Genomic DNA, 22,553 nt, shown 5'->3' with positions numbered 1-22,553 from the left:
CTGAAACACAGGTTTGAACAGTTAAATGCTTTTGAATCTATTTTTGGCTTCTTGTTTGATGCACCGAAGTTAATTTCATTGGATGATCAATAGCTAAAAGACACATTTGAAACATGGAAATACCATGGATGTAGATGGAGCCGACTTATGTTCCGAATTACAGGTGTTGCAAATAAGGTTACCTGAAGAAGCATTTCTCTCTAATAACCCTTGGACATCCATGGAAATAGCAAACTTTGTACAAGAAACTGACATGTGTCCTAATGTCTTGATTGCTTATCGTGTACTGTTGGTTGTACATGTGATTGTGGTATCTGCAGAAAGAAGTTTTTCAAAATTGAAATTATTAAAATCTTACTTGCGGACCACTATGACTCAAGATAGGCTAAATGGATTAGCAATCTTATGCATTGAAAATGATGAGATTGAAGACTTGGAGTATGATAATATAATTGATGATTTTGCTTCAAAAAATGCCAGAAGACAATTTCTTAAAGGTTGAAATTTTAAGGAGCTTTGCTAGGAATGGTTGTATATGATTGTATTTTTTATTGTCGGGGTGTAGGTACTATATCCCCCCCTCCCGGTTGTATATTTTCTTAAGTAATATAATTTGGGCATAAGGGCCTAGCCCCCCAGCTTCGACTGGGTTCCAGCCCTCGTTAATTTTTTTTTTTTAACATATGTTTCCGTATTAAAAAAGGGCACACTTTGAGCTTTCGCACTGGGCACCCAAAAACTCAGGACCGGCCCTATTGTAGATGGAGATTACTTAGTTATCAACACGTGGTGGCATACCTTCTTTATTCCAAAAAAATAAAAAAAGGTTTTTCCATCTAAATGTCAAAAACCTTTGAACTAAAGAAATTTACCGAATTTGACCAAATTTTGCGGTTAAGTTTTTAAAGAATAAATAATTGATCTTATTAACCAAACTGAACTAAACCGGTCCAGACCTAAGATCACCTTCATAGTCTATACTGGGGTATTCCACCCATAGTATAGTCGAGTTCTTTTGTAATAAACTTTAACACCTAGTAATTTATGATTAAGTTAGCACAATTAAAGTAATGCTATTGACAGACTAAGTTGGGCCTACAAAATTTATCACATACAACACAAGAAGGTAAGAAACTTCAACTTCAAGTACCTTCTAGTCAAATTGAAAAAAGACTGGTCCACTCATACTTTACAGAGATTCCGGTTCAAAGGTGAATCCTTCTCTAGTAATAATGAACTTGAACATCCAAGAAAAAGAAATCTCATGCAGCATGAACAAGTGCCATATGGTAAAGTCCTTGCTCCAAAAATGACAAAACAAATTGCATGAATAGTCAAACTTCAAATGGAAAACGGCAAGTGGCTTAGTCAAGTTGATTAGAGCGGTTTGTTTCTTCTGCACGAATTTCTATTCCCGTGGTTTAGGTGAAGATATGGCGACTTTGGATATGTATTTACAGTAGCGGAGCCAATGCGGGGGCATTGGGCTCCCTTGACCCCAATGGATCTGTAATTTGTCCCTTTAAATAAAAATTTGACCCCTTTAATAGCACTGCAACAACAGCTTTGCAGCAGCTCCAGCGAATGTGCAGAAAAGCAAACTGCAATATCAATTATATATTACTAAAATAATCAAAATGTGCAGAAAAGCAAACTGCAATATCAATTATATATTACTAAAATAATCAAAGTGTGCAGAAAAGCACATGACTTTTGTGTGTTGTCTAAATTACAATCAAGCAAATTGCAAACTTTGATTATTATATAACATTAAAATAAGGAAAGTTGCAGAAATGTGTCTAAAGACTCACTCCTTGGACAAAGTGTCTCTCGGATGGAAATGATCGAGGTTCCGAGAAGAAGAGACTCTCTCCCATCTCACTCTCTCCCATCAGACTCTTTCTGTCTCTCCTCTCGAAGTCAAAGACCCACCCATCCTCTCACAATCAGACTCCGATAAATCAAGGTTAGGGTTTCAATTTTGATCGATTCACCAGTCTCTGATTTTAAATTTTTAATGCAGGTTCGGTTTCGGGAAATCCCGAAATACACAAAATATTTCGGAAATCCCGAAGTTAGTTATATTATGTTGTTGAAAGTCTTTTTGGTTTTATTTAAAACAGTTATGGAGAGGTATTTTAAGAGAAAATCAACCGAAGATAACATCTCACCCTCTACAACGGATATTCCTGAAAGTTCAAATGAAAATAACATAGAAAGTATACTGGCAAATCTTCCAGGAGATCCTGGGCTTCGACTCCGGATATCAGAATATGATCCAAATATTAGAGATCAAGTTCGAAGAGCTTATTTACAAAGGGAATTGGTTCAACCTCGAACCCATCAATTTCCATATACTTCATTTGCAGGAGTACAACGCTGTTTCAATCCGAAATGGTTCGATGACTTTCCTACTTGGTTGGAGTATAGCATATCCAAAAATGTTGTTTTTTGTCGAAGTTGTTATCTCTTCAAGCTAGAGATTCCAGACCAAGCAGGTAATGACAATTTTACTAGTAAGGGTTTTCATAATTGGAAGAAAAAATGTCGACTTCGAGTTCATGTTGGAGGCCCTAATAGTGCTCACAACCAAGCTTTACTTCATTGTGAAGCTTTAATGAATCAGAATCAACATATTCAAACAATTGTTCACAAGCAGTCGGATCAAGCACGTATTGATTATCGCACTCGTTTGAATGCATCACTTGATTGCATTCGCTTTTTATTGCGACAAGGTCTTGCTTTTCGCGGTCATGATGAAAGTGAAGATTCAAGCAATAAGAGTAATTTTCTTGAGCTTTTGAAGTTTCTCGCAGATCATAATGAGGGTATTAAAGATGTGGTGTTTAAAAATGCTCCTGAAAATCTCAAGTTAACATCACCTGATATTCAAAAAGATCTTGTGTATGCAGCAGCATGTGAAACCACTAATACTATCATGTTTGATATTGGTGATGATGCTTTCTTTTCTGTTTTGGTTGATGAATCGCGTGATATATCAGTCAAGGAGCAAATGGTAGTTGTACTTCGCTATGTGAATACCAACGGACAAGTAGTTGAAAGATTTGTGGGCATAAAGCATGTTCCTAATACCACTGCTATTTCACTTAAAGAGGCAATTGATCAATTCTTCTCTATAAACGGATTAAGCATATCTAGATTGCGTGGACAAGGTTATGATGGGGCTAGCAATATGCAAGGTGAGTTTAATGGCCTTAAGACACTTATTTTGAAAGAAAATGAAAGTGCATTTTATATTCATTGCTTTGCACATCAACTTCAACTTGCTCTTGTAGCCGTGGCGAAAAATCATATTCAAATTGGCTCTTTTTTCTGCTTGGTTAATAATGTCGTTACTATTGTCGGAGCATCATGTAAACGTCGAGACATGGTTAGAGAAAGACAACAAACCAAAGTTATGGAAGCTATTCAAGATTATGAGCTTCTAAGTGGGCAAGGCTTGAACCAAGAAACTAGTCTTAAACGTGCAAGTGATACACGTTGGGGCTCACACTATGGTACCTTGGTAAGCTTGGTTAATATGTTTTCTTCTGTAATTGAGGTGCTTGAGATGATTGTAGATGATGGTGTAAGTCTTGATCAAAGAGGTGAAGCGGATATTTTGTTGAATCTTTTGCAATCTTTTGATTTTGTCTCTAGTCTCTTTTTGATGAAAGAAATATTGGGAATCACAAATGTGTTGTCACATGCATTGCAAAAGAAAGATCTCGATATAGTGAGTGCTATGGCTTTAGTCAAAGCATGTAAGCAACAACTACAAGCGATGAGGGATAATGGATGGGATGCTTGGCTCGATAAAGTTTCTTCTTTTTGTGGCAAGCATGATATTGATATTCCTGATATGAATGACATCTTTGTAGCTCGAGGGAGGTCACGACGTAGAGTTGAAAAATTGACAAACCTTCATCACTACCATGTTGATCTCTTTATTGATGTTATTGATAAGCAACTTCAAGAGTTGAACAATCGTTTTAATGAGACAAGTACAGAGTTGCTTCTTTGTGTTGCATGCTTAAGCCCAGATGACTCATTCTCAGCTTTTGACATTGAAAAGTTAGTTCGACTTGCTAAATTTTATCCAAAGGATTTTTCTGATATGGAGCTCACACTTCTTGAAGATGAACTGAAGAATTATATATTTGATATGCGTTTGCATAATGAATTTTCTACTTTGAAAGGAATTAATAACCTTGCACAAAAGTTGGTGGAGACAAAGAGGGATAGACAGTATCCCCTGGTGTACTTGCTAGTGAAATTAGCATTGATTTTACCTGTTGCGACTGCTTCAGTTGAAAGAGCTTTTTCGGTGATGAAAATTGTGAAGAATCCACATCGTAATAGGATGGGTGATCAATGGTTGAATGATAGTTTGGTTGTGTACATTGAGAAAGATGTATATGATTCTATTAGTAATGATGTTGTAATACGATGTTTCCAAAATATGAGAACACGTCGTGGACAATTATGAATGAAAGTATGATCGATTTTTGAAAGTTATTTTTTGACCCCATTATCTTAAATTCCTGGCTCCGCCACTGTGTATTTATATAATTTTGGCTGAGATTTCTTAAATCCAAAGCATCATTTTCTCATGTTCTTGTCAACTGAACTTTATTAAGCATCTGCCATGGAAATTGTGGGTGATGTTTTGGGTGCTTTTGTGGGGGAAATTGTCTCGACATTATGCGGCTGTCTATGTTCTGCCGGCATAGGCACTGCCAGATTCCGAAAGAACCTTGACGAGTTAGAGAAGGAGATGAAACATCTTAAGGATCTTAGGAACAATTTCCGGCAAGAGATGGTCATATCAGAAATGGAGAAAGATGGAAAGGTACTTGTTGCAGAACGAGAAGTGTGGTTTGGAGAAGTAGAACTGCTTGAGCATAAAGTAGGTTTGTTGCAAGCAAGAGTGGTTGTGATGAACAATAACAAGAAGAAATTTTGTGGGTGTTTTCGTAATTGCGGTAAGCAGTGTAAGGCCGCTGGAGAAGCGACGAGATTGCTCAGGGAGATCGAAATCCTGCAAAGTAAGGCAATGAGTTTCCCAGAAGCTAAAGATGGACAGAAAAAGTGAAGAATGTAGATTTCAAAAGCTCAACAGATATGATAAATTTTGCTCACGCTTAATTAAGAAGCATCAACTTTCTAAATTGATAACGATGCAGATTTACAGAAACATGTTACTTTGTACTATCTAATTCGTAAACATGTAGAACAATATGTACATGTAGAGTTGTTTCTAAATGTCTTTTGTTTTTCTTCTTCTTAAGTTCTTACAAGTGTCGTTACCAATCTTTTGTTTTGCTTTCCAATCATGGCAAGAATATCCATGTCGTTGTACGCCCGCCTTCACCTGTTGTTTCTGCATGGCTTTTTATTCTTCTTCTTCGTACTTGCGTTGCTTCTCAGCTACAGCACGGATATCGGAAGATTTTCATGGATTATTTCCTTAAGTGGAAAAAGCGTATGATAGGGTCCCAAGAGACATTCTTTTAAGGATTTTAGAGAAAAAAGGCGTACGAGTAGCATATATCCAAGCTATAAAGGATATGTATGATGGAGCAAAGACTGCCGTAAGAACTCATTAAGGATAAACCGAAAACTTCTCCATAACTGTTGGGTTACATCAAGGCTCATCCTTAAGTCCTTACCTTTTTACATTGGTAATGGATGAGTTAACGGGACATATTCAAGATGATATTCCTTGGTGTATGCTTTTCGCAGACGATATAGTGTTAATAGATGAAACTCAAAAAAAGGTAAATGCAAAGCTTAACCCTTGGAGAGAAGTGTTGGAATCTAAAGGTCTTCGTCTAAGCCGATCAAAGACAGAATATATGGAGTGCAAGTTCAGTGCAAATGGAGATCAAAATAAGTTAGGGGTGAGGATCGAAGATCAGGAAGTACCAAAGAGCAATCGATTTTGCTACCTAGAATATATCTTGCAAAGAACGAAGAATTAGATGGAGACCTCAACCATAGAATACAAGCTGGATAGATGAAGTGAAAGAGTGTATCCGGCATGTTATGTGACTGTCGTATGCCACTGAAGCTCAAGGGAAAATTTTATAGGCCGGCGATGATGTATGGCACAAAATGTTGGGCAGTGAACCATCAACACATACATAAAATGGGTGTAGCGGAGATGAGGATGCTTCGTTGGATGTGTGGGCACACAAGAAATGATAAGATTAGAAATGAGGGTATCCGAGGTAAAGTAGGAGTAGCCGAAATTGAAAGAAAGATGAGAGAAAATCAGTTACGGTGGTTTGGACATGTGCAAAGAAGGCCTACTGATGCTCCGGTTAGAAGATGCGACTACGAGACAAAGGTCCAGGGTCGAAGAGGTAGAGGAAGACCTAGGAAAACTTTGGAATAGATTCTAAGAAAATACTTAAGAGTACTTGGATCTAACGGAGGACATAACACAGAATCAAGCGCAATGGCGTTCTAGAATTCATATAGCCGACCCCACTTAATGAGAAAAGGCTTTGTTGTTGTATTTCCTTCCGTGAAAAAAAAACAAAACAAAACAAAAAAAACTGAGTGTAGGCATCAAGGTAGCCGCTGCAGAAGAGGACTCAAGGTGGGTTGTTTGGTTGAGAGGTAAGGATAGCTTGATTCACCGATTCGTTACAAGGATAGTATGATCGAGTCCTTGTTGCTTGGCCGAGGCTAAAAGGGAAGGGTGGTTTTGCTTGTGAGTCGAGAGAGGGATCGGATCAAGTGCCACAACCGGCCTAAGGGAGGCAACCTATTCGCTTGCCATAGCGGCAGTGGTCATTTACCTCGACCAACCACCTAGGCAGGCGTAGCACTTGAAAATAATACTGTCTCGATCACAAGTTGTTTTATTTCGTTTACAAAAACTCAAGCTCCCAATCCTAAATCACCACCGTCTCTGACATTTTAAAAATCTTGTGCGAATTTAATAAAAAGGCTTTCCTTGTTTAAAAAATTATAATTTTTTTAGCAATATATTCATACAGATTTCAACAATTTTTTAACGATATATTAATACAAAATTCAACAATCAATATTCAAATTTAATTGAAATCAAGCTTTCACTCTTAATAATTGAATTATCTCCAATTTCTTTTAACAATCTTTTTACAATATATTTATACTCATGTCATATATAGGAGGATGAAAAATTTTAGGAGCCCTCTGAAATTCAGGGCATGTACCACTACACCTTTTGCACACCCCCAACTCCGCATGAGCAGGGCACATTCTCTTGTTCAGGCGAGAGAATTTCCAAGGGGCGGCCAACACCACAAGGGTTTTCCTTAAAGAAATCTTGGAAGCTAACAAAGGTTGTATTAAGCATTCTTCAAAGCTTTTACTTTAAGTGATCCCCTATCAAGGACTTGACAACCTTCCAAACCATTTGAGGATACAGAGTTGGTCCTGGCCTCTTTGAAAACCTAACAAGCCTTAGCTGGCCAGACCAATGCCCATACCCCAAGGACTCGTTTGGTGAGCTGGATGGAATTTGACGTCAGGGATAGGATTGGATTGGAAGGGATTGGTTAGGCATTGAGTTCCAATCTATTGTCCTAAGTTAACAAATTGGGCCCTGCAAGTGCAAAACACAAGAACAAGCAAGAATAATAGCCGTAGGAAAGTGTAAAACTAGCTGAATAAAAGGCGAGATTGAAATGAACATACCAACTTAACGCTGTTATTTACATATTATGACTGATTATGGAAATATATATCCATACCGTCACTTATTTACAACGTCAACATAAGATGAAACCGCAACAGAGTATCCACAATTCAGCATCGGTAAAAAGCCCCTGTTGCTCATGCTTCTCTACAGGCCACCCCCCATTATATAAACAGTGTTAATCTCCCAGTAGAAGTAAAGAAAATCTGCACACCTGAAAACATAAAAGAAACAAAGACAGACTGAAAAATAGCACACAGAAAGGTACCGATGAAAAACCCATAGACCAAGGAGAAAAGTGAGAAGTTGCGAGGGAAGGAGTGAAAATCATGCTTCTCTGCATATAATTTGCTTGTTAAACAATTCATTTTTACAAAAGCCAACAGTAATTCAACAGCTCAGCATTGCCACGGTAAATGCCTGCGTACATAAGTAGGCAAGTGCCTCGCTCGCCTTTATGTACGAAGTGTGCAGTGTGTTTAAGGATATGACAAACCGTGATGGATAGTTTTTTCCTTTGAGTAGGAGAATTTGTGACGCACTGAGAATATATGTAAACCATTTTCGTAGAAGATTTGAAATTTAAGGAGAAAAAAAAAAAAAAAACTGAAAACCAAGTGGGAGAGAATGAATGTCATGCCTAGAATATCATGCTTGTACCAGGTCGTTATTTTCAAATCACGACACCTCACTGACTATATCATTCTCACTTCAGTCAATGAAGACATTTGCAGAAGATCACCCAAGCTAAATCACTATCCCGAACTCAGTAATCTTACTAATATATTCACCAAACAAATCTACAACGGTAAGAGGAACATACCTCTAACCAAACTCATCGCCTTCGCCTCCAAACAGATTCCCCAATCCCAGGCCTTCTATGTCATTATTTACAAACTTAAGTTGGGCCTCCGAGTTTAAGCTGCTCTCTCTATTATTTACAGTCTCAAGCTGAGTCTCTGTCTTCGGGCTGTAATTGTTATTTACAAAGCCCTTTCTTTCTATGGGCGTCTGAGAACCACCCCGTCCAGTTTCTTCAATCCCATTAGCAAGTTGCGCCACTCCAGCACCACTTTCAGTCATGGTGTCAAGAGAGCTTGAACTGTTTCTGCACGAAAGCCCGCTATTTTCAGATACACGAGATCTCTGATGTGAAAGTTGCCCGCTAAAATTGCTATCTACAGAAGCAACCCTGCTTAAGAAAAGACGGTAATTCATACAGAGTATTATTAGCACTATGTTGTACATGATGAAGCATACATAATATATGCAGAGAGCATGTGAATATAAGCAACAATGACATGACCAGGCGCTGATAATAAATGGATGCATAGACCCTCAGCTCACCTTGTTTGTTGAAATATGGGAGTTTGAAGATATTCAAAAACTGGGACCAAATCCTTTGATCTTGCTTCAATCATGCGAGTTGGAATTCTCTCGATCTCAATTTCCCCTACTGAAGCAGTTTCATCATCCATTTTGACACCTTCCACTACTATCGACTGAAAGTATAGCTGGCAAACAATTTTACAAAAGCAAAGAGCATGTCGAACATCACAAACACAGAATTTATATGAAAAGAAAGCATAACCACAATTTTGCATTTTCCAACTCTCAAAATACCTCAGGTTTTGCCCACACTGGACTTTGAGCTTCATGCATCTGCAGTTCAGATTCTGAAATATACAACTGATGTTTTTCCTCAGGGCTGATCTTTGCTTTTGTAACAGTACTGCAAGCTTCAGGGTAAATGGTGTTTCCCTTCTTCTTCCCTTCGCGACATATCTTATTGTTGTCGAAATTTCCATTCTCACCATATATGTCAGAAGTATCCTCACGCTCCCTTCGGTTTTGCTTTTGACATATATTCCATTTCTGGATAGCTTCAACTACTAATCTTGCATCATCCTCCAGGCCTGACTCATAAGCAGTGTTCAATCCAGCCACAGCTGTCGAATCTAGATCATTTGATATTCGCAATGCGTATTGTATCATGGAACCAGAAGGAGAAAAAACCAAGAGGTGGTACTTAGCCTTCGAAGAGTTGCGATCCACATAATGAGCATTGCCTTTGCAATTGTGGAATGAAGAAGCAACTGCCCCAGAAAGGGTAGTCATCTTGCCTGTTGCAGCTGCTGCAGCACCACTTACAGTGCCTCTCCAACTATTATTTCCATTTCTTATTCTACTAACAACAGAAAGTGTAACTGGGGGACCAGCTGAGCAAAGGCTTCGCTGATTAGGTGTTTGCAAACCTGGCCAACGAACTGACGATCTAGTTGTAACACCCAATCCTGTACTTTTGGTGGTAAAACCAGCATCAGTAGTTGGGAGATTTACTAATCCTCCCCAAGGATTTATAGCAAACAGATGGCTTGTCCCCCTAGAGGAACTAACCATGATCCAGTTGCTGTCAGCACTAAAACTGATGTCCTGTATGATCTGGAATTGAAAAATGAAAAAGAGGAAATTAATATCAAACACGTGATTGTTGAAACAAATGGCATACCCAACAAGGAATTCTGAAACAAGAGAATGGCTCCTACTGCATTTGTTAATCCACGTTGCAGCCTGTAAAGATGTACATATGATGCACCACCATCAGTTAAAGAAGAGATTCCAGGCATTAACTTAAAAACATTGATTTTATGCCCCTGAGTTGATGCAGTCACTAAAAGGGTGCCACTAGGATCAAAGCGTAATGCAGAAATAGGACTCGTGTGCGCCCTAAACTGGGCAATAACAGCCTTACTGACAATATCTCTGACAATTACCTGACAAACCAAAGAACATGATAAGCACAGGGGACCCAAATAACTCAACAGTATCACTTACCCTTATAACAAACTTGATTTGGTAAAAAAATACAATATAACAAAGCATGCGCATGCATTTACTCATGCAAAGTTAGAAAGGTGACTCACTAAATATATGAACTCCAGTCAAAGTCTAAAAAGGAAAAAGTGAACTTACAACTACAAGTGAAAACAGAATTGAGGTCAACAATATGTACCATACCATTCCAACATTATCAGTGTCTGTGGACTGGCCATTGACAGTACCATTGACTTTCCAGACAGGATTCGCTGATTGAAGAGAAGTATTACTATCAGGTATAAGCTCAGAGCAGTACCGGGACAGCTTCTTATATCCCATGTCTCCCAGGGTTACAATCCCAGCAGCTAGTTGCTTGCTTGACTCTTTTGCATAGTGAGCAACCAGGCTTCCATTTGAAGGAAAACCAGAAAAACTTGCAGAAGGTTCCAGATGCTGTGGACTGACACGCCCGGAATTGGATACAGCAACAGGACTTCCACTATAAGCCAGCCATCTATTGCCTAATGCAAGAGGTCCACAACCTATACCTCCAGAACCAGGGAATCCCGTAACTATCGGATTGGTAAGAATAGTATATTCTCTCTCCAATGACATGGAATCAAAACAGTGAATCTGCAATACATGAGACTAGATACTCAAATACTGGTTAAGCAGAAGATAAGAAATAATGGAGAAACTTTGCATAAACAGGTATCTACCTGAGCTGCTAGAGAAATAGCAACAACTCGAGAACTGCACTTTACTGAATAAACAACTGATCTGAACTTTAGAACATGAACATAAGATTGAGATTTCAAAGAATAAAACCGAACAACAGTAGGCACAAAACTGCTGTTCGCTGTGTCATGGCTATATGCAGTAACACCATTGTGAGGAGTGGCGGTGCCATCCTGTATGATATTACCAACAGAAATGGACCCATCGGCACAAACTACCAGCAATGGACGGCTTTCTTCAAATTTGTCTTCTGATCTCTTTGATGCTATTGGTTTAGGTAGCATTTGCATGAATGAGGCAGGACCATCATATCTGGAAACCAGGTCCCGGACATTATCTGCTTCTTCAACATCCCAAACCTGGAATCCAGAACGGTAACCCAGAAGGAGAACTTGACGAGTGTCATTCCCCTCACCTTCTAACTTGTCAAAGCCAGCCCAGTTCACCTTTATTTATTCAAAAGATATATGAAAAGTCAACTCCATTCTCTACTACTTTGAAGACTCCAGAAGGGAAAAGTACATCTTAAAGTCATGCCCATATCAACATAAGAAAGAATGTAGTATCCTAATTTTCAATGAAAAAATCAAATACAGGAAAAATGTAACAAAACCAAGTTTAAAACAAACGGAGAAAATTTATAGAAAACAAGATAAAGAGTCATCAACCTGAAAGTGCACAATTAACACCAACTCTTAGGCCTTGTATAATTTTCTTTTTAAATAACCCTTGGCGGAAAAAATGTTGAAAGAGAAAGAAAGACCTTGATGGAGTAACATCGAATTCAAGAATAAAAAATAGGATCATGTGTATCCCTGTTGAATGGGAAACATGTAATGGTTAAAGTGCCAACAAAATATCATTTTACCACTTCTAACATATAAACAAAAAGCTAAAATTTCCAATCAATTACATACCTCCATTCAGAGATTCATGTTTTGTTCATGTATTTTATACAAACATTAAACTTTCTAAATTGTTATATAGACGATAGAATCACGAAACTTCTTTAACAACAAATGCACCTCAATTGCTCCTTCCAAGTTCTAGTGCACAGGCATGTTTGATGTGAAATAACTATTTAATTGGGTGTCAAATGCTCAAAAAGGCACTGCAATTTGCATCAAATATTTTCATTATGCAAATGCTTTGTTGTTTCCAGAGTAGCATTGCACAAACATAACGAGCAAAAATCCGTTAGTATAATGTTTTCTGGATTCAATACAGTAGATGTAAGTATAATGTTCAAAACTCCTCCATCAGTGAATCACTATTACACCTTGTAAAAAATATGCATGTCATCTTCATCATAATGTTCCCAAAAAAAAAATCATAAAATCTATACTCATCAGAAGGCTTAATTTTTGTAAACAAATCATTTACTTCAAAAGGATAAATAGAGGCTCTGTTTGGCTGCAATTATCACTACCTTAAAATGACGTTTTCCTGATCAATTTTACTTTAAAAGAATGATCACTTCAGATGCATTTCCATTTCTACTGAAATAATTTGCCACTACGTCAACTGAATTATGAAATCTAGTTTACAATAAAATAAAATTAACCATCCTTATCACGAATTCACTACACCAATCACTAAACATTATTGCTAGTTGCAAAATATCTTTTAAAAAACTCCAAGACAACTATAATGTAACACCACTTAAGTCGCACAAACCCACACTCCATATATTGAACAGATTAGTTATGACTGTATTCTGGATATGCCAACGGATAACATTCAACCAAAGCGTTTACCATGCCTGAAGTAATTTTGTAGCAACTCCTTTATATAATAATTTGAAGGATAAACTCAAGTTGTTAACCGGAATGTATAGTTCCTGTAGCATCAAGTCAAACGTGATATGGAAACCTACTAATCCTAATAATCTAACAATGAATAAACAAAAATGCTTCACTAAATGTTTTTCTATTGAATCTGGAAATTAGGATGTGCACTTGTAACAGACTTACTCAACAAAGTTTCCTTTACATCTGACCTGATTCACAAACTTTTGTCACAAAAAACATGATCTAATTGAAGTGATGCAATCAAAACTCAAAATTTAACCAAATATTTCCAAATTAATATAATTAATTGCAAAGAAAAGAGCTTAAACAAATAGAAAATTAATGTCATTTGAAATCAAACACGTGGAATATGTAGCACAAATCCGACAAAAGGTACCCACCATACCTCCCATAAGGCTCATGTATATCAAAACATACACGTCTAGAGCCTCATTACGCAACTGAACCAACTAACACACAAATGCTATCCGACATTAAACAAGCGACAAATCACATTAGCTTGTTGCGAACACCGCATCTGAACTACCTATGAACCCAAACTGCCACTATCTTGAATACGCGTGGATCTTTTTTTTACAAAAATAATCTACTAGATTATCCAGTATGCCGACACCAAAACGACAATATTCATTAAAAATATTGCGTCAACAAGAATCAAATCTTGCGATACGTTTACAAAATAATCTACTAGGTTATCCAGTATCCCGACATGAAAACGATAAACCCTTAAAAAAATTGCGTCAACAAGAATCAAATCTTGCAATGCATGCATAACAACCTCGACCACCACAATCACCCTCCTAATGAATTGCAACTGCTCCACAACTAGTATAAACACTAATACCGTCCTAATTCAATCAGCTTCCAAATCAAGCTTTCTTAAACAATTTTCATCCCTTCGATTATTTGAGGAAATAATCATCACCTCCATAAACAATTTTCATCATTCACAGACCTATTTTGCATTCTCCTTCGGGTTCAAAACTTCAGATGCAACATATTGAAACTAAGTATTCACAGCTAACAATTTTGGCAACTTAAGTACTGCACATATTTTTTCAAGTTCAATCTGCATTTCAAAGTTTGTATTCATAAAAATAAAATAACCAATTTACACTAAATCCAGACTTTATTCCCAGATTTTCATAACAAGTTTAATTTATCTATCCATAAAAGGTAGCAACATCTAAAGTAGATTACACCATCATATGAACAGATACTTGTACATATACACAACAAATGAACTGAATTCTACACTTCTGAACTAATTTTCAACCGGAGTGCTACAATTTCAAATTAAGAAACCAAAGATTCAGCAACTCATACCTGATCATGGTTGGTATCATCATCCCTCTCCACAATCGAGGAAGCCACCGAAGCTGCGGACCTCGCAACGGTAGAAGCACCGGACGAAACGATCTTCAAGTAGCTCGAAATGGCCCGAAAAGAGTTGGGAATGAAGCTGTTGGACCGAGCGGGGCGAGGAACACCACCCTGCTGCTGCTTCTGACCGCCATCATTCCTCATCCCCAGAACCAGAGAGATCAAACTAGTCAATACCCAAATCACGAAAACCGATGATTCTTCGAAAACTGCCTTAATCATAACCCCAGAGCTGTTTCCCTTCGAACTTATAAGGCAAAACCCAAATAAGAAACAGCCCCAAATTCACAAGCTTTAGGTCCCAAGTGTCTCCATCTCCTCCTTACACCAAAAAGCATCCAAATTTTCACAAAAACCCAAAATTATAAAACCCCAAATCAAACCAAATTGGAAACACCCAGACACAGGGCCTTCGCCTCTGATTCCACGTCGTCTCCTCAATAAAAAGACAAAGAAACTCTTATGTAACAGCTTTCAAATACAAACAAAGAAACCCGAACGGACTTTATCTTCAATACCCAGAAGCTGAAATTTGAAAAAAAATAAACTGGGAAAAATGTACAATTTTGCTGAAGAATGAGGGGTTCTTTATACTCCTACAATGAAAAAATAAAAAAAATTTATGGGCTTTTTTTAATTTGAAATTTGATAAAAAAAGAAGAAGAAAAGAATGGGTGGAATTGGAATGGAAAGAATTTGTACAGAGGATTAAAGGAGGGATTTTTAGGGTTTTTGAGGGGAAATCCGCCGAGAAATCGCCAGAAAACCAGGGGAGGTCTGAGGAGAGAGAAAGGTGTTGAGAGAGAAAGAGATTGGATAATGGCAATGTTTTTTTGTGTGTATTTTTTTTATTTTGTTTTACATTTTTTCGGAAATAAAATAATAAAAATAAGAGACTATTCGTTTACGACTCTATCCATGCAAGGCATTTCAAAGTTGGGTTTTAGATTAGTTGAACCAAAACAACTTCAACCTCCTCTACAAGTTAAACCCCCCCCCCCCCCCCCCCCCTCTCTCCCGTTTGAAAGCTTTTTAAAATGATTGGAATTGTTTTGGTGAAGATGTATTTTAAATCAATTCTTAATAAAAATTCGAGTAAATTCTGGAAAAACACTTTAAGTATTTCTTGCAAAAAGTACATATATGATGCTTCTTAAGAAAAAAAAAAAACATTTATAGTGCTTTTGGAACCCAAAATTAATTTTAACAAAAACGTTTTAAGTCATTTTACAAGCACTTCCAAACGAACCTTATAACTCTGGTCAAACGGTTTTCACCTATTTTCGAACTTAAATGGTCACTTAGTTTCAAGAGAATGAGACTGCTCATTTTTGTTTTGCGTTTTTTTGTAGGATTTCTTTTCAGTTTTGTGAGTTAATTGTGGAATTGTGATGACATATAATGTTCATTTGCTTGAAACTATGTTAGTTAGCGGTGTGGCTACAATACTCGTGGCTTTAAGTGTATCTAGATGTTATTGGAGTATATGAAAGGGATGAACGTATAAATCTGTTATTTTAAATATTACTGGTTTAAATCACTTTGTTAAACTTCCCCATTAGTTGGATTTATTTTTTTTTTCAACCAATAAAAGTACATTGAACTAGCATTGTGTCTACGTGTTGGTAATTTCCCTCGTGTGTAAGGTTTTGAATCACATACATAGCATTGTGTCTATGGCTTAACCCAAATTCCTTTAAGTTGAAATATTGATGTTTTAGGGAAGAAAAAAAACCGATATAAATACATTATTCAATGAAAAAAAAAAGCCTTGAGTTCGAGGCACGAAGCAGGTAAAAACACGAGTAATGTTCTAATTGAAAACTTTAGAAGGACATGTGCCATTTGATTATGGCCAGAGGTGGCTGAAATATCTTTAGCCTCTTCAAATCCCATTGAAAGATTAGTCCTACACATTAAGCATTTCAGACCCTTTAACAAGAGGGATCCCCATTTTTCTAAAAAAATTGGGGACATCCTCTTAACTGTTGGATTGACTTTAATGAAATTGTGTGGTTAAGATTAAATCATAAGCCACACAATTTCATTAAAGTCAAATCCAAAAGTCAAAAGAGTGTTCTCATTTGTTTTTAAAAATGGAAATCCTTTTGTTAAAAGATTCCTTAAGCATTTATTTATTTTTAAGATATTGATCACCTTGTTTGCAGAGAAGGTGCCTTGCATACTCCAAGGGGACATTGATTGACCTCATCTTTATCATGGAGTTGAAACTTGAGTTGCTCATATTGTCTAACGATATATTTTATTAGATTAAATGTTAGATTAATCATTAACGAAGTTTAAACTCACATCATCGTGTAAAGGTTCAAACAATAAATTTTGTTAAATTAAATGTTAGATTAGATGCTATCACATTGTGATCGTGGTTTCCATGTTAAATAAGTAAAAATTCCATGCATGCGCGTGTGACACACTCAATCATAATAAAGACATCATTAAAATACTTATTAATCTGCAAACAATTCGGTATTTATTTTTTAACTTTCGTTCCCTTCTTTTCTTGTGTTCAGGGAACAAAGGAAATGTATCATGAAGAATATGTATATGTTTTGTTAGCAGCCTTTGGAGTCTGGACTCCATGGAAATTGTGAGCCAATTTATTTATTCTACATTTTTTTAAATATCACGAAAAACATGAATAAGTGTAGCGAAGTAGTTGAACAATTTTGATTATAAACACGTAGTTTTATGAATCGGCAAGGTACAATTTTAAGTAGAAACTCATACTCATCCTGTGAGTACGTAGCGAAGTATTGTTCTTTGTATATTCTCTCTTACGTGAACTAATGAAGTTCTAGGGGGAGAAAACTACTGAAATAACATATTGACATCTCACATTATTTTTATGGGAACTTTAACAAAAAGCTCTCGGTACTTTCACTTTAACGAAAAACCACATTTTTACATTAAAAGGTCAATCATGGTACTATTTACTTTACACTTTATTTTGTCTTTATCATTAAAACTCAAAGTTTTTAAATCATTTTCATTAGTTTCCTCATTTTTTCCCCTATCATAAACTAATATGTTAACTAATTAATACTTTTAACCCCTACCATAAACTAATATGTTAACTAATTAATACTTTTAATTTTTATGTTCCGGTAAACGTAGAAGGAACGTATCCTCAATTGGAAGTTGACGTGATCCAACGGAGGAGACATTAATAAGCGAGCAAGACATTTTAGGAAGGGAATGACCCGTTTGTATTTCATTTTCTTGGAGGTCAAGCATAAAATAGGCGTGGATCAATTCTTTTACTTGGAGGTCAAGCATAATATACCAGTTCAAACTCTCTCTCTCTCTCTCTCTCTCTCTCCCCCAACAATATTCTTTTCACATCTTTTACCAATTAACCCCCCCCCTAATATTTTTTTTTCTGCATACTTACATCTCTATATTTTGGATAAAAAACAATCAAAGTAATTTTACACTATTAATCTTATTTTTAAAGAAGTGAGTGTTTACAAAAGCATTTGAGATCAGTAGAAGTTATTTTTGCTCCGCATGTTTTAATAGGGCAGCACATCTAGTGGGTTCTTTTGTTTCAGGAAAGGTGGCCTTCATATATAGATGGGATTGGTTTTGAGTCAAAGCAATTGTTTAATACTTTGACGTCTGATGTAAACGTTTCCATTTGAGTTTAATGAATTCTCTATTGTTTGGAAGAAGAAAAAATATGACTACCGATGGTTTTGCTAATTTGGCAACATATCTATAGTCAATATCTTGTATTTGGTTTGAAAATTTTTCTCAAGCAATAGTTCATAGATTAATTTTCTTGATAAGTTCGAAAATCAGATACGTAAGGATTCTCGTTGTAAGTTATTTTATTCTTTAAAAAAATTATAACTCAAAGTAAATTAAGCGACAAAAATAAATAAAATGTGCACAGAAGGAAACATATAAATTTGATCTTTGGCCAACTTGCCTAGCAGAAGTTACATCCAATTATTTTCATTGAACTTTTTGCCTGCTAATCAAACTTTGCAAGTTGCAAAGCCAACAAGTAGGAAGTTGCCCTGCAATTTGACTGCATTTTTCCCAACTTGCAATATCAAGAGAAGCTTAATTTGGCTTCCTCAAGGCTTCCCATGCAATCATACAAATCATGACCATATATAATTTGAAGGGAAAATATATGGGCCATATGATTACCAAATAGTTGTGCTTTCTTTGATTTCTCAAGATGGGACTCTTTATGGATTCTCCACAGACTCTATACTACATTATGTTTTTGGCACAATATTTTATAATGTTGGTATAAGAATTAACGTGAAATTATGAGATAGCAAAGAGTCCACTTTGATAAGTCTCCTTAGCACTTCTCTAGATTAATAATAAAAATAAAAAAATATTAAGAAGACTCTCTCAAAGTAAGACTCTCTATATTCTATATCACCTCACAATTTAACATTAATTTTCATTCTAATATTATACATATTATACGTAAAATATGAGATGACAAAGTCTGAGAGAATCCCCGAACATTTCTCTTTAAAAAAATTGTGTGAAATGGTGAAATCACCTTTTGCATGAATGGCGTGTAAATGTGTTGATCTGCATGATGCTGATGTCAATTGGTAGAAGACAATCATATGCCCTAATAAAACCTGCATGTGGTGGTGGTGGAAACTAGTGACTCAAGGACAAGATGATGATGATGTAATCTGCAATAAATAAACAGGGGAGGGGATAAATTTAATTTATAATATTAATATACACAGCTAGGCAGTTTTGCTGATGGTATGTATTCATTTAATTTCAATTCCAAATCAGAGAGTGTCTCAGACTGCGAAAAAGTTAAGAAAAGACAGTACGGTGACGTTTGGTTGTCATCCAAATTATCAATGAAAACTACTGGCTTTTTTTATTGGAAATTTTAACGTAAAAGGTATTTTTTATTTTTTATGAAAAATCATGTTTTTATTTTTGCTTAATAATATTCATTATATCTTTATTTATTATTTTTTATTAAAATAAAAATTTTATTGAACTTTTCGTTAGTTTTTTTTTTTATTTCATTATTTATTTTTGAAACGATATTGATGTGAAGAGGAGTTACATGACCCAACAAGATCCTCTCCGGATATTTTTGTGAGAATTCTGGAGATTTGTGAATAGTGTCTGTCCATCGTACATCGTGTGATCAATTTTTATGAGGTAATTTTTGTGTTTAATTTTAAATAAAAATATTTAAAATGATCCGATGAGGATCCGGCTTGTTATATGACAATACTTGACTACTCAAAAGATAATTAGGAGTTTTTACTCAAACGATTCGTTACCAATGCATAAAACTTGGTGTTTGTTGTGGAGCCTAAAATAATTCCCAAAATTCTAGAGGCGACACGTTGACTTTTGCTTAAGAAAGACAAGATAACCCTCATTGAATGAGCATGCTCCTTAGATACTCCTCACACTCATGAAGGTCTATACATCTGAATATGACTACCCATAGCTCCTCTGTCATTAGCAAGGAAAAGTCAAAACATTAAAGATAAGGATTAATTACCAAAGAGATCTTACCTTTAATACATTCCGAATTGAATATTGATTTCATTCAAGTAAGTAATCCCTATTTAAATTAATGAGGGATATTTACTCTATTTTTTCAAGATATTATTTCTTATTTAATATCTTCATAATATTTCTCCATAAACCTTGGCCAATAAGATTCTGCCATGTGTAAGGAAAAACCCTAACACCATGGTTAGCCCTCTCCCCTATATATATTCCTAATTGTACTAAATTTCGGTAAGCTTTTACAATCCTAAAAAGCCTTAAACACTTAATCGGTACCGTCCATATTAATAACTCCATAAAGACCACATCTGCAAAAAATCAATTAAAACTAAGGTAGTTTATTCATCTAATTGTCTAAAAACAAATACAAACCTTCTATATATTCGCTACAATAGATTGACTAAACAACCTTACTTTTAATTCATTTTTTTGTATATATGATCTTTACAACGTTATTCATAATAATATGAACGGTTCTGATCATAAACACAATACTCTATGATTCGAACGAAAAAAGTTTTGAGTATGAGTCCATACATATTATTGAGTAACCAAACACTGTTCATATGACTTTTGTTAAGTCACACAATATATTGATATTAAATTTATCATTCACGAGATTGATAAGAAATATTTAAACTTAAGGTATCTCGCTTACAAATTCAAAGAAATATATCACATAAGCTCACAGTACTAAGTGACGTAAATATTAAAGTGTAAAGACTCTATTGGGATAATTAATCTAACTGCTTCAATCACATTATTGTTCATTCAAAACATAGCACCCAGGATTTGGGTCCAGTAGACCTCGGACCCCAAGGCCACGAAGTCGGTCAGAATTTGACTTGAGGACACTGGTTTAGGAATTACGATTGTTAGAACGGGAACGCCGATTTCCTCAAATTTTGATGAATAGGACCAACTCTGACATTTCAGGACCAAATTGAATATAACCGATTTTTAGAACGTGGACGTGAATTTCCCAAACTCAAGATTCAACCCGAAAAACTCGGATGAATGAGACCGGCTCCGACGCTTCAGGACCAAATTGAGGGAGCCCGCGACCGCGACCTGTGGCCCATCTACATCAAAAGTGATACTGATGGTCATTTAGTTGGACGTCATTAGGGGAGAAAAGAAGAACAAAGGTGAAAGCATGATTTAAATTTTTTTATGGGATTAATACAGCTTGTTGAGTGGGACACAAGAAAGAGATTAATTGGCAACATATATATATATATATATATATATGTGTGTGTGTACTCACATATTGTATCATATAAAAATCTTGAGTAGGCCTTGAGTTACAGTTATCTTTATCAGGCATTTGTCTATCTAAAAGATAACCTAAATATATTGTGACCCAACAAATAAGTTACATGTATCGGGTCCTCATCAAAAGAAACTTAAATGAAACGGATTTTCTGTCACATGACATCCAGATTTAATAACGCATTGTCATGTGAAAAAAAAACTTGCATATGACAATGCATTACTGGACAAAGAACGTCAAGTGACGGTAAACCCGTTCTATGTAAGTAATTCTCCTTCATCAAAGATAACAATGATAAGATGATAACAAATGAAATTGTTTTAGCTGTTTTGCCTTTGAAAATTGATATATACATTGAGAGTTATATACAGTTTGTTGTAAAATTTGGCCTTGTCCCCTGTTTTCTTATACAACTACATTTTATATCCAGGGGAGGGGTGGACAGCTAAGGTAGACCACACAATGGGTCAGTTACTAACTAGATATCGAAATGGATACAAAATAATATGCCAACGGCCCATCATCATTTATATGAGTTGAATCTGAAACTTCTCACTTATAAGTGAAAATAATTACTTTAGTACTAGTTAATTGTCTTGTCTCTTATTAAAGATGTTTTTAAGAGTTACATTGCCTTTTTTTTTGTTCGAAAATTAAGAGTCACAATGCTGATGCCAAAAAATTTGCCTTGCCACTAAAATACCAAATCATTTTTAATTTTTAGGAACTAATACCAAAAGCCATCTCAATCAAATCCCACAATTTTTGGGCTAAATATTAGTAAGAGTCCAGCTAATACCAGTTCACTTAGCATTGTTGTCAAGCAAAATTGCAGAGATTATTATTAATTAATCATTTGAGTTCGCAAAGCAACGGAGAAAGCAAAGAACCAACTGAGTCTTGGCACAAACAAGGCATATATTCAATTTCACATATTGTGGTCGGTTCAATATAGATAGTGGCAGATTTAGAATTATAATTTCGGCGGATCCTAGTGTAAAATAATATATTTATTTTTCAATTAGATATTTCATCAAACATTTAATGTGTTTGTCATCCTATGTTGAGCCATGTAGCACTGCATGCTGACAAATGTTGACATTTGCCGAGTGTTTTCAAGACCCCCTTGCTGCATGATGTTGACACATCCAACCGAGGGTTGTTGACGCGTCTTATCTGAGTGCTATCTAGACATATAAAATGCCTATCTCACCAAACACTTAGTGAATACTAAAAAGTCCCGTATGGACCGTACTAGACATTCGAAGAGTCCCTAGAGGTGGAGGACATT

General features: G+C 35.9%; 2 protein-coding genes across 2 annotated transcripts; one reads left to right on the top strand and one right to left on the bottom strand.

Moving 5' to 3' along the window:
* Positions 1-1,456: 1,456 nt before the first annotated feature.
* LOC126590398 (uncharacterized) lies at positions 1,457-4,489 on the top strand. The gene is made up of 3 exons (XM_050255862.1): positions 1,457-1,966; positions 2,124-3,200; positions 3,882-4,489. Exons 2-3 carry the CDS (start codon positions 2,126-2,128, stop codon positions 4,487-4,489), a joined length of 1,683 nt encoding a protein of 560 aa, XP_050111819.1. The 5' UTR covers positions 1,457-1,966; positions 2,124-2,125.
* Positions 4,490-7,661: 3,172 nt separating this feature from the next.
* LOC126589732 (autophagy-related protein 18f-like) lies at positions 7,662-15,295 on the bottom strand. The gene is made up of 8 exons (XM_050255116.1): positions 14,386-15,295; positions 11,230-11,694; positions 10,712-11,143; positions 10,240-10,467; positions 9,317-10,135; positions 9,041-9,207; positions 8,517-8,885; positions 7,662-7,907 (listed from the first exon to the last, which is right to left on the bottom strand). Exons 1-7 carry the CDS (start codon positions 14,662-14,664, stop codon positions 8,519-8,521), a joined length of 2,757 nt encoding a protein of 918 aa, XP_050111073.1. The 5' UTR covers positions 14,665-15,295; the 3' UTR covers positions 7,662-7,907; positions 8,517-8,518.
* Positions 15,296-22,553: the final 7,258 nt, after the last annotated feature.

The sequence above is a fragment of the Malus sylvestris genome, chromosome 11 (assembly GCF_916048215.2).
Source record: "Malus sylvestris chromosome 11, drMalSylv7.2, whole genome shotgun sequence".
NCBI classification, from domain to species: domain Eukaryota; kingdom Viridiplantae; phylum Streptophyta; class Magnoliopsida; order Rosales; family Rosaceae; genus Malus; species Malus sylvestris.
This window is presented reverse-complemented; position numbering and strand designations above follow the sequence as displayed.

Bases quoted from the DNA above. Each gene is read 5' to 3' on its own strand.
- LOC126589732 (XM_050255116.1), bottom strand. From the start codon at position 14,664: ATGATTAAGGCAGTTTTCGAAGAATCATCGGTTTTCGTGATTTGGGTA. The intron at 11,695-14,385 runs GTATGAGTTGCT...GAATAAATAAAG, and splicing joins ATGATACCAACCATGATCAG to GTGAACTGGGCTGGCTTTGA. The intron at 10,136-10,239 runs GTAGGAGCCATT...TTTCAATTCCAG, and splicing joins AACGTGGATTAACAAATGCA to ATCATACAGGACATCAGTTT.
- LOC126590398 (XM_050255862.1), top strand. From the start codon at position 2,126: ATGGAGAGGTATTTTAAGAGAAAATCAACCGAAGATAACATCTCACCC. The intron at 3,201-3,881 runs GTGAGTTTAATG...ACATCTTTGTAG, and splicing joins TGGGGCTAGCAATATGCAAG to CTCGAGGGAGGTCACGACGT.